The sequence below is a fragment of the Aquarana catesbeiana genome, linkage group LG05 (assembly GCF_042186555.1).
Source record: "Aquarana catesbeiana isolate 2022-GZ linkage group LG05, ASM4218655v1, whole genome shotgun sequence".
Classification (NCBI taxonomy): domain Eukaryota; kingdom Metazoa; phylum Chordata; class Amphibia; order Anura; family Ranidae; genus Aquarana; species Aquarana catesbeiana.
Genome location: NC_133328.1, coordinates 625295627 through 625308171, shown reverse-complemented (window position 1 = coordinate 625308171; position 12545 = coordinate 625295627). Strand labels below are relative to the sequence as shown.

At 41.3% G+C, this 12545-nt stretch overlaps 1 protein-coding gene across 1 annotated transcript in view; it reads left to right on the top strand.

The window, feature by feature from the left end:
- FAM135B (family with sequence similarity 135 member B) overlaps positions 1-12545 on the top strand; it is a 257650-nt gene that overhangs the window by 161627 nt on the left and 83478 nt on the right. The window contains exon 9 of the mRNA XM_073632289.1: positions 4618-4667. Coding sequence (XP_073488390.1) covers positions 4618-4667 — 50 coding nt within the window. The remainder of the gene's footprint in view (positions 1-4617; positions 4668-12545) is intronic.

Here is a 12545-nt window from a genome sequence, read left to right as displayed (position 1 = left end):
TCAAATTCCAAATTTTCGAATTTTCGAATTTCCAAATTTTCACATTTCTGAATTTCTGAGTTTTCAAATTTCCGAATTTCTGAATTTTTGGAATTAAAAATTTGGAAATTAAAAAATTCGAAAATCCAAAAATTCTAAAGTCTGAAAAAAAGAAAGAAATTCAGTAAAATTCAAAATAACTAACTAATAATGACTAACTATGAAATTATAGGTATTGGAGTTTCCGTTCAAATGTGGCTGTTTGTGGACGTAAAGAATACAAATTTACCCGATGTTGCGAATTATCCGAAATAACGAATGCATCTAAACAAATGGAATGGACCAAATTAATAATAATAAAACTTTTTTATTATTATTTATTATTATTGTTATTTATTATTATTAGATCATTACCTTCCATTTGTTTAGATACGGCATTCGATATTTTAGATAATTTATAACTTCGGATAAATTCGTACTTGTTACGTTCACTAAGACAAATTTTAAAATTTGGAAATTCCAATACCTAAAATGTAATTTTTATTATTAGTTAGTTATTATTTCAGATTTTTTTAAATTTTCAAATTTACGAAATCTCGAACTTCCAAAATTTCGAATTTCCGAATTTCCGAAATATCCAATTTCCGAAATTTCGAATTTCCGATTTTCCAATTTCCGAATTTCCAATTTCTGAATTTCCAATTTCTGAATTTCCGAAATTCTGAATTTCTGAAATTCCGAAATTCTGAATTTCTGAAATTCCGAAATGTTTAATTTTTGGAAATTTGAAAACTCGGAAGTTCGAAATTGGGAGGTTCGAAATTGGGAAATTCAAAAATTCGGAAGTTTGAAAATTTGAAAGTTCAAAAATTTGAAAGTTCGAAAATTCGGAAGTTCGAAAATTCGGAAGTTCGAAAATTCGGAAGTTCGAAAATTCAGAAGTTCGAAAATTCGGAAGTTCGAAAATTCGGAAGTTCGAAATTTCGGAAGTTCGAAATTTCGGAAATTCAAAATTTCCAAAATTTCGGAATTAACAATTTTGTCAAAATTTGTAAAAAAACGAATTCGGAAATAAACGAATTGCACATGTCTAGTCCTAAGGATCCCTTACCTGTTCACTTCTGCATCAAGCTCAGTCCTTTACAGCACCATAGGCTCCTTGCTTTCACTTTTGGCAGGACCTAGTGAGGAATTGTACTATTCCTCGTCAAAGCAATGATATCACTGGGGGTGGAGGTTCTCTTCCTGTAATCCCATTTGCCCTCCATGGCTAAATATTAGAGATACTCATACTGTGTCTCACTCACTTGCTGACCAGATGTCAGCTTCTAAAGGGCAGTGTGCCTGGACCTCAGAGTGGGAAGAAGGTTCTCTTAGTAAATGACTAAAGGGTCCAAAGGGTCAATTTACTAAGTATACCACATACTGAGCAGATTGTAAATATCAACAACACTTGTGATTTGCACGGCCTTTGGTCTTAGAGAAAACACAGAGACAATCATTGCTGAGCTTTTCTTCTAAAAATGCAAACTGCCAGGCTTAAGTTCTCTCCAAACCCAACTTCATCCAAACCCAGAAGTTAGTAATTGCTAGCTAATGAGTTGTGGGCAGGAGATCCACAGCTGACCAGGGACGTGAGGTGAGGTCAGTAGCTGGTGAGGCACTGGCTAGTATCAGAGCCAGATACACACAGGTTACATACACCACAATCGTTAGAGCGAGAGCAATAATTCTAGCACTAGACCTCCTCTGTAACTCATGTAACCTGTAAAAAATGTTAAAGCGTCACCTATGGAGATTTTTAAGTACCGAAGTTTGGTGCCATTCCACGAGTGTGCGCAATGTTTCAAGCGTGACATGTTAGGTATCTATTTACTTGGCGTAACAAGATCAGCTTTCATAGTATACAAAAAAACTGGGCTAATTTTAGTGTTTTTATATATATATATTCATAAAAGTTGCTGTGCATATACCATGTAACATAAAAAGTTGCAATGACCACGACTATTCCCTAGGGTGTCTGCTAAAAATATATATATATATAAAATGTCTGGGGGTTCTGAATAATTTTCTAGTAAACAAATTATGATTTTTACATGTAGGAGAGAAGTGTCAGAATTGGCCTGGGTGGCAAGGTGTTAATTACCATAAGTAACATACAAATAATTATTATATATTGTTTTTAAGGTAATTTACTATATTTTCAAAAACTGTACTCAAGCAGGTGGCTTAACGGACAAATTACTGAAGTTTGAAGTTGTAACTTCCAACCAGTAATTTCACAGTAAATAGATAAATAATAAATTATTATCTTATAACATATAGCATAATGATATATGATTTAGCTTGTACCTTTTCAGCAGCAGCAGATTCTCATTCTCCCTTTTAACTGTGAGAGAAAAACATGGGATTGTGGGTAAATCATATAAACACAAACCCATGTTTCCTCCTTGTAGTTAAGAGGGCTGGGCTGGAAGAGGGAGCATTTGTCTTTAAGACACATGCCCCCTTCTATGACACATTTTTAGTGCACAGCTTGGGCCAATGGTACTTTACTATTGGTCCAAGGCTCCAAGCTGTCCATTGTGCTCAGTGCCTCTGACAAGAAGTGAGAAGAGGCTCTGTGAGCTCGTCCTCTCAGTCTGCTGCAAACAGAGTGTGCCGGCTTGTATTTAAACTGGCCGTTCTGTATGTAGCTTCTGACAGGCTGCACAAGGAGCCCCGTATCTCTGCAACCATAGGGGCGAGGAGCCCCAATATTTGACCAGTGGTGGGGTAGGACTATAGCTACCTACCCCCAAAGTCTCTGTCACCCCAGGTCGCCGAGCTATGACCCTCAAAGCTCGATCATTTTTTTTGTTTTGTTTTGTTTTTGTTTGTTTTTTTATTTATTTTTTAATATTCATGGCTCTGCCTCACCTGCCTCCCCTGACTGCATGTCAGTGACATCATTGAACTACATCAGTGCCTGTGACATCATTGACCTACATCAGTGTCTGTGACATCATTGACCTGCGAATGCAAAGTGACCATATTAGTTTAAGAAATAGACCCTTTACATACTGTACTCTGTTTCCCCGAAAATAAGACCTACCGTGATTGTCAGTGATGGCTGCAATATAAGCCCTACCCCCCAAATAAGCCTTACCCTGTTTCCCCGAAAAAAGCCCTACCCTGAAAATAAGACCTACAAGGACTTTAACTAGGGCTTATTTGGGGGGTAGGGCTTATATTGCAGCCATCACCGACAATCACCCTAGGTCTTATTTTCGGGGAAACAGGGTTTTCATTTGAATGGGCTGCCCAAAACAACACAATAGACCAAACATTGTGAGTGAAGCATTTTTGGCAATGCACCACCACACAAATAGTTGAATGTTGAACAAATAGCATCAACGTATGAAGAGTGAGTTGCTGTGTGCTATCGCATTGCAATATTGTAATTGGCCATTAGACACATGTGCAGAATGAAAAAATTTGTTAAGTTTCGATTCATTATTTACATAAATTTGTTTAGTTAAATTTGTCTAATTCATTTAATTCATTTTCTTAATTTGTTTCATTTATACTCAGTTTAACGGAATTTGGAAATGTTTAATCAATTCGAATTCTATTCGAATTTCATTCAAAATCCATTCGAACTCTATTTATTCTACCCAAAATTCTAATTTTGAAGGAAGGTTATATTCTTTCTACTCCATTCTATTCTATAGTTTTTTCTATTCTATTATTTTCTATTCTATTCTTTTATATTCTATTTTATTCTATTCAAATTCCAATTTATTCTATTTGAAATTCCAATTCAGAAGATGATTTTATTGTTATATTATTTCTATTCTATTCTATTGGTTTTTTGTTTCCTATTGTATTCTTTTCTATTATTTAATTTTCAATTATATTCTTTTCTATTCTATTTGAATTTGGATTCTGGAAGATGGTTATATTATTCTATTTTATTATACTCTATTGTCTTTTTTTTCTATTCTATTCTATTCTATTCTATTCTTTTTTTTATTATTTGAATTTAAATTTATTCTATTTGAAATTTGAATTTCAGAAGATGTTCTTTTGTATTTTATTCTACTCTATTCTTTTTTTTATTCTATTCTATTATTTTATTTTCTATTCTATTTTATTGTGTTCTTTTATTTTATTTTCTATTTTACTATGTTCTTGTATTTTCTATTCTATTTTGTTCTGTTTTACTCTATTCTTTTCTATTCTATTATTTTATTTTCTATTCTATTCCTTTATCTTTTAATCTATTCCTTTATTTTCTATTAATTTTTTTTCTATTCTTTTATTTTGTATTCTGTTCTGTTTTACTCTATTTTATTCTATTATTTTCTATTATATTCTTTTCTAATATATTCCTTTATTTTCTATTCCATTTTATTCTCTTCTGAAATTCCGATTTAAATTGGATTCGATAACTATCCAAATTCCGTCCAAAATTTGTGTTTCGTTATTTTGGATTCATTTACATTTTGTTACTATTTCACAAACATCTGAATTCCCAAATAACGAAAAATGTGTCTCAATTTCAAAACGGAACGAAACAAATTGCACATCTCTATTAGACACCATCCTACCGGGGCTAACTGGTCAATCACTGACACTGTGTCTCTTTTTTTTTAGAGGAATTGATGCCTGGAAAAACTTTGTCCCAAATGTGCAACCAATTGCAGGTAAGTCATCGCCGCAGAGTTCCTCTAGGGCTGTTCATGATTGAGAGTTGACATGTGAGCTTTGTTGAGTGTATGTAAGCCCAAATCTTTAAGGGCTCATTCAGATTATTTGCATGGGCTGCTATTGGCCTACAATGCAACAAAAATCAGAAATGCACTTTTTTTTCCTGAAACAGCACACCACAACACCCAGCATGTGTGGTATGGTGAGTACGGATGGGCCGAACACCCCCCGGTTCTGTTCACACCAGAACATACCGAACAGGCAAAAAATTCGGCAGAACACACGAACACCGTTAAAGTCTATGGGACACGAACATGAATAATCAAAAGTGCTCATTTTAAAGGCTTATATGCAAGTTATTGTCATAAAAAGTATTTGGGGACCTGGGTCCTGCCCCAAGGGACATGTATCAATGCAAATTTTTTTTTTTTTTAATGGAAGTTTTTTCGGGAGCAGTGATTTTTTTAATGCTTAAAGTGAAACAATAAAAATGAAATATTCCTTTAAATATTGTGCCTGGGTGGTGTCTATAGTATGCCTGTAAAGTGGCGCATTTGCTCGTGTTTAGAACAATACCACAGCAAAATGACATTTCTAAAGGAAAAATTGTCATTTAAAACTGATCTCGGCTGTAATGAATTGTCGTGTCTCGGCAATATAGATAAAACTCTTTGAAAAAACAGCATGGGATCCCCCCCAGTCCATTACTAGGCCCTTTGGGTCTGGTATGAATATTAAGGGGAACCCCGAACCAAAATTAAAAAAAAAACATTGCGTGTGGGTCCCCCTAAAATCCAAACCAGGCCCTTCGGGTCTGATATGGAAATTTAAGGGGAACCCTGCGCCAAATTTTTTTAAAAAGTGGCATAGGGGTCCCCCTCAAAATCCATACCAGGCCTGAATTTTAAATGGAACCCTGCGCCAAAATGTTTTAAAAAATGGCTTAGGGGTCCCCCCAAAATCCATACCAGACCCTTCTCTGAGCACGCAACCTGGCAGGCCTCAGGAAAAGAGGGGGGACAAGAGAGCACCCCCCTCCTGAACCGTACCAGGTCACATGCCCTCAATATGGGGAGGGTGCTTTGGGGTAGCCCCCCAAAGCACCTTGTCCCCATTTTGATGGGGACAAGGGCCTCATCCCCACAAACCTTGCCCGGTGGTTGTGGGGGTCTGTGGACGGGGGGCTTATCAGAATCTCAAAGCCCCCTTTAACAAGGGGACCCCCAGATCCCGGCCTCCCCCCTGTGTGAAAGGGTAACGGGGTACAAATGTACCCCTACCATTTAACAAAAAAAGTGTCAAAATGTTAAAAGATAAACAATACACAGCTTGGGACAAGTCCTTTATTGAAAAATTAAAAAATAAGAATGTCCCACAATGTTCATTCATCTTCTTATATTGCTCCGCCGACGGACCGAAAAAAAAAAAAAATCCGCCACCGATCCGCCTCCATCGGAGGCTCCCGCCGTGTGACGCTTCATCGCCTTTGACAGTTCTTTTACGACTCCCATGGTACTTCCCCATGGCTTCCCCGTGACATCAGAGAGGACAGGGTCACCCGTTTACGTAAGTGCCATGACTGACGGCTCCCCCGCAGGAGTGATGTCACGTGACTCCGGCCAGTCATAGAGTCGGACTCCGCGGCCCTGGAAGGCAATGGGGTGAATATGGATGCGGCCACCAGAGGGGACAGCGCGAACTTCAATTGCAGGTAAGTGGTACATAATGGGCTAGTATGCAATGCATACTAGCCCATTATGCTTTTACTTTGCAAGGGGAAATAAAGGAAGTAAAACCCATCAGGGTTTACTTCCTCTTTAAATTACCCTTCAACATCCTTTGTATTTGATTGAGTTTGTATTTTTTTCCACTGACTTCCTCTTTTAGGGTGACAATGCACAACTACTGCCTCGTAATACCAGCATTGGCATTGTCACCCATGCATGCGTGCTTCTGCTGAAGGACTACAGGCAACCATGTCGGCACACAGCCTGCAGTCTGTGCATTCTGCCATTCCCTGCCAATGGTCCAGCACAGAATGCAGTGGAGATGTCACAGGCACGTGACCCACCTCTGCATCTTCCACCCCACCAACAGTCTATGATAAGTAATGTGACCTATCAAAGGAAGTAGTCACATGACTGCTTTAAAAATTAAAAAAGGTAGTTTAAAGTGGATGTAAACCCTCACGTGAAGTGAACAGCCTCAGATGATACACAGAGAATAAACAAATCTCCCTACATAAGCTTTACCTGTTTATCTGCTGTCTTTCTATATTCGTTAGAAAGTGCACATCGTGTTAGAAATGTTTCTTCTTGGTTCAACAGTGGGAGGGGAGTCTGGGCATACACTGTGTGACAGTTGATTGGAGGAAAAGCACCCCCCATTCCACATAGGCAGAGGACTGAAGAAACTGGCTGAGCTGTGCTGTGAATAGTCAAGCTCTCTGCTAATATATTTATAGCAGCCTCCCCAGCACAAATTTCCAGCTACTTTTATCTCCTGTGTTGGAGAACTTGTCAGAAGTTACCATGCTGATAAGAGAGGAACAGGAACAGAGCAGCAGAAAAACACGGGGCTTAGGGCTTTGGAGAGAGATATGTAAACACTACAGATATATGTGCCCAGGTCAGATTTCATGAATGGGGTTTACATCCACTTGCCGACCAGCCGCCGTCATTATACTGCAGTAGGTCGGCTCGTTCCTACAAATCGCCGTAGCTGTACGCTTTCCTTTTAAACAGCTATAGCAGCTGCGCGTGCACCTGCTGCATGGCGGGGGTTCTGATGCGTGTGGCTGGTGTCTGCCATGCCCACCGGCCACCTGCGATTGCTCCACAGAGAGCCAGTCTGTCAATGTAAACAAACAGATCCCCGTTCTGACAGGGGGAGTCTGTTCCTTGTGATCAGGAACAGCAATCTCTCTCTGTACTCCCAGTCAGTCCCCTCCCCCCACAGTTAGAAACACCTCCCTAGGGAACACTTAACCCCTTCATCGCCCCCTAGTGTTAACCTCTTCCCTGCCAGTGGCATTTATACAGTAATCAGTGCATTTTTATAGCACTGATCGCTGTATAAATGTCAATGGTCCCAAAAATGTATCAAAAGTGTCCAATTTGTCCGCCGCAATGTCACAGTCCTGCTAAAAATCGCTGATCACCACCATTACTAGTAAGAAAATAAAAAATAATAAAAATGCCATAAATTTATCCCCTGTTTTGTAGACTCTATAACTTTTGCGCAAACCAATCAATATACGTTTATTTCTATTTTTTTGGACAAAAATATGTAGAAGAATACATATTGGCCTAAACTGATGAAGAAATGTATTTTTTTGGTGGGATATTTATTATAGCAAAAAGCAAAAAATATTGTTTTTTTTTTTTTCGAAAGTGTCGCACTTTTTTTGATTATAGTGCAAAAAATAAAAACGTCAGAGGTGATCAAATACCACCAAAAGAAAGCTCTATTTGTAGGAAAAAAAGGACGTCAATTTTGTTTGGGTACAAAGTCACAAGACCGCGCAATTGGCAGTTAAAGCGACGCAGTGACTTTATATTTTATGAAATCCATAGACAAAAAAGGAACTGTAGCACAGACTCCGATCAAGTCCTGTTGATTTTTCCGTTTGGGTTCACCAGCAGCCAGGCATACAACACACAATGACCCGGCAGTGGATGTCTTTTCTATGCTTTATTGCTGGTTAAACTTGGTTGGGGTTCCAGGAAGCTTTGAGATACTCCAAAATGAAGTGCACAAAGTAATTGGAAGACTCTGTATTTTGTCTACCGTATTCAGGGATACCTCCCATTTTGACAGACGATAGAAACACAAACACTTTTGGGGCTCCTAGCAGGGCAAATCCCATTTTAGCAACACTGATCTGTCAGGGGTTAAACACTAGACAGTCACTAGGATCCCACTTCCAGGCTTATACTCACTGTGCCTCCAGATACTTGGATACCCCATGTCCAATACTGGCTAGATACTTGTAACATGAATCTCCAGGCTGGATACTTGGTGTAACCCCTTGACATGGCTCAAAACTGCTTCCAGGAAAAATACCCCCCACCTCCTACTGAGTTGGGACCTTGGTGAACTCTCTGCAATAGGCCCCCTACAGCTATCCCTGAGATGGGAGCACGATGAGCTCTCTGCAATAGACCCCCCAGCTGCCACTAAGCTGGGACCTTAGTGAATTCTCTGCAATAGGCCCCCAGCTCCCCATGAGTGAATTATCTGCAGCTAACTTCAGTTCATTTTTTCCTGATCCAGGCCTCAGGCACCAGGTGCTTGGATACCTCCTGTCCAATACTGGCTAGACACTTGTAACATGAATCTCCAGGCCGGATCCTCAGTGTAACCTCTTGGCATGGCTCTCTGCAATAGGCCCTCCAGCTGCCACAAAGCTGGGACCTTGGTGAATTATCTGCAATAGACCCCCCAGCTTCCCATGAGTGAATTCTCTGGAGCTAAATTCAGCTGAACTGCCCAGAAGGGCAGCAGCTCTTCAGGCTGGGTCCTTCTCCTGGACAAGGACCCTGCTGCTCCAGGACCGCTGTCCCCTTTGTCACTGAACTTGTAACAGTCACTAAATATGGTTGTACCTAACACTTGGTAACACAGAACAGTCCGTTTCCTATCTCACAGTATCCCACTGTAGGTCTTCAATCACTGAACTCCCAGTCTCTCACTAGACTTCCAGATCCCAGTCGTCACCGGATCTTCTGAGCTCTTCCACAGCTATCCCGCTGTATAACTCCTCAGGCGTCACCCACGCTAACCCACTGGGTCCGTGGCTTGGCACTCGCTGAAGCTTTCCCACTTCTTCACCGTCCCTGGCTGGTGAGAAGACTGCTTTTTTACTTGCTCAAGCTTACTCACCATAGTCTCCGGTAATAAGGTGGATGGTCCCTTAGAGGTGACTGCTTCCCCTTTACCTCCGACCACAACTGGTTCCCCGTCCAGCAAAACCTTCAGAACTCGGTGCAGTCACTGATGGGCACTAATTGGCATCACTGATGGGCACTGACTGGCATCACTTCTGGGCACTGTTGGGGCTGCACTGCTGATCAGGGCCATGAATATCTGTGCAACTCTCCCCTGTGAAGAAATGCCGCTGATCATCTCTCCTCTCCTCACACGCTGTCAGTGTGAGGAAAGGAAACCCAAACTGGCATTTGCTTGTTTACATGTGATCAGCTGTGATTGGACACAGCTGATCACAAGGGTAAAGAGCCGCATCATTGGTTCTTTACAAGATTGGGGATGTGCTGTGTCCCAGGGACACAGCACCGCAGATCAGTGTGCTGCGCGCTCGCAGGGGCGACGTGACATGACGTCGCTTCAGCATGAGAAAACCATCCTGCCACCATCATTATGCAATACGGCGGGCGGGAGGTGTTCAAAAACCTAAATAAAGTGCGCCACCTATGGCAGTGATCCTCCTACACAGTGGTGACAATTAGTTTATGACATCATACACTGGTAACAGCAAACTAAAGCTACGCCTATTTACACAGGGAAAAGGCTATTGGGTTACCTCTATGTGGGAGATAAGCAGTATTAAACCCAAAACTAAAAATGTAATATATTGCAGCTTACTGAATACTAGATGTGGTGGTTGCAGTAGTTTTCTTTTTTTTGGCTTTTTTTCCCTTTTTACTAAAACAATAGTGACTGGGCAGGAAAGAGGATTCTCACGAACTTACTATGAGAGGAGGACAAAGACCCCTGCCGTCTTATTGTGGGCTTATTGGAGGGTGGAAGACCAACACAGCACCAGAGAAGAAGAATAAAGACAGTATCTGGCTATGTCCATAGTATATCTTAAGCACGTTGCATATCCTAAGCGATGTGCGTAGCCTGATACACCTTTATTCCTGCTCTGACGGACTGCCTAGGCTGCCAGTCTACTGTATCTCCCCAAAGGCCAGCATCCTCTACTGAGTGCTGGCTTCCTCTATTGAGCGCCGGCATCTCTATTGAGCACCGCAAGAGGTGACACACTGCAATGGGAGGATTACTAGAGAAGAATAAGTTCCTGCCCGTGTCGCAGTCCCTCCCTGGAGGCCCGCACCAGACCCGATATGAAAGTAGAAGACATTTTTTAACAGATTCTGTTTTCTGTCTTAGTTACGTAGTTACATAGTAAGTGAGGTTGAAAAAAGACACAAGTCCATCATGTCCAACCTATGTGTGTGATTATGTGTCAGTATTACATTATATATCCCGGTATGTTGCGGTCATTCAGGTGTTTATCTAATAGTTTCTTGAAGCTATCAATGATCCCCGCTGAGACCACTGCCTGTGGAAGGGAATTCCACCTCCTTGCCGCTCTTACAGTAAAGAACCCTCTACGTAGTTTAAGGTTAAACCTCTTTTCTTCTAATTTTAATGAGTGGCCACGAGGTTTGTTAAACTCTCTTCTGCAAAAAAGTTTTATCCCTATTGTGGGGTCACCAGTACGGTATTTGTATATTGAAATCATATCCCCTCTCAAGCGTCTCTTCTCCAGAGAGAATAAGTTCAGTGCTCGCAACCTTTCCTCATAACTAAGATCCTTCCTTTGGCGGGTTTTTACAGGCATCTACCACTGAACATCATGTTCTGCGGTGAGGCCGAAGGGAGTCCAGAAGGACTCAGAAAGTCCTGCTCAGTTGGTGTTACTACCTAGAGGCCCACGTGGCTTGCAGCAGACAGAGACCCCTCGGGTGAGAGCCAGGTGCATGATATACGAGATATAATCGCAATATATGCAATATATTATGTTGCGGTCCTCACCCTCTAGAGTTCTCTGTCACATTAGCCGACTCTTGTTAGGACATGCAGCCCAGCAGACCCGGCCCACTGGACAAATGCTTTATGGCCAATCTGGGTCTGGCCCTTACTCCCGAAAGGGCCTGCTGATGTATCCTTTTTCCAGATCAGTGCAAAAGCAGCCAGGCACACAGCAACAGTCACTCCTCTGGCTGAATAAACTTTGATAGGGCATAAGGAGCTGTGCAATACTCCTTAGCACTGAACAGTAACTAGAGGACACTCTTCACCCTTCACCCTACTCCTTAGGACAGTCCCTTTGGTAAAGACCCAGAAAATGCACAGCACTGAGACACCATCAGAAATGTCCCATGCCAGGCAAGCACTAGTACAGATACACAAGGAATAGCAGCCTTAGTCACCAGGATCCTACACTCAGGTCTGTACTCACAATGTTCCTGGATACTTAGATGCCTCCTTCTAAACATTTTTTTCAGTGAACTCTCCAAACAGATCCTCAGTGAAATCCCTTGATTAGTTCCAGAGACTTTCAGCATACAGGCCCTCTATCTTCAGCATAGCTGGGACTTCAATGAGCTTAGGTAGAATCTCAGCTGGGCTGCCTGGAGGGGGAAGCAGCCCTTCAGGCTGGAAACTTCATCTGCTGGACAAGAACACAGCAGCTCCAAACCCCAGACTATTTATGCACTCTCCCAGGCACCTTCTGGGCAACCTAACCCGGGGATTGGCCGAGACAACGTACATATTCAGGTTGCTGATTTGCCTTTCCATCCCACTACATTCTGGAATCCTCCAGAAGGCAGGGGGAAATTATCAAACCTGCAGCCAGTGGAGCCCAGAACAGCCCAAAGCGATCACAAACTGCTCCACTGATTACAGTGGAGCCAAAAAGAACTAAATGTACCTATTTTTCCTAGCAACCTAGAAGGGTGCTACACTGCTGTAATGTAAAGACTTGTCTAAACAATTCATTCATTTTGTATCCAGAAAGAGTGGATTTACATAGGGGCCTCTACTTTGCTCTACATACCGTATATACTCGAGTATAAGCTGAACCGAATATAGGCCGAGGCACCTACTTTTACCACAAAAAA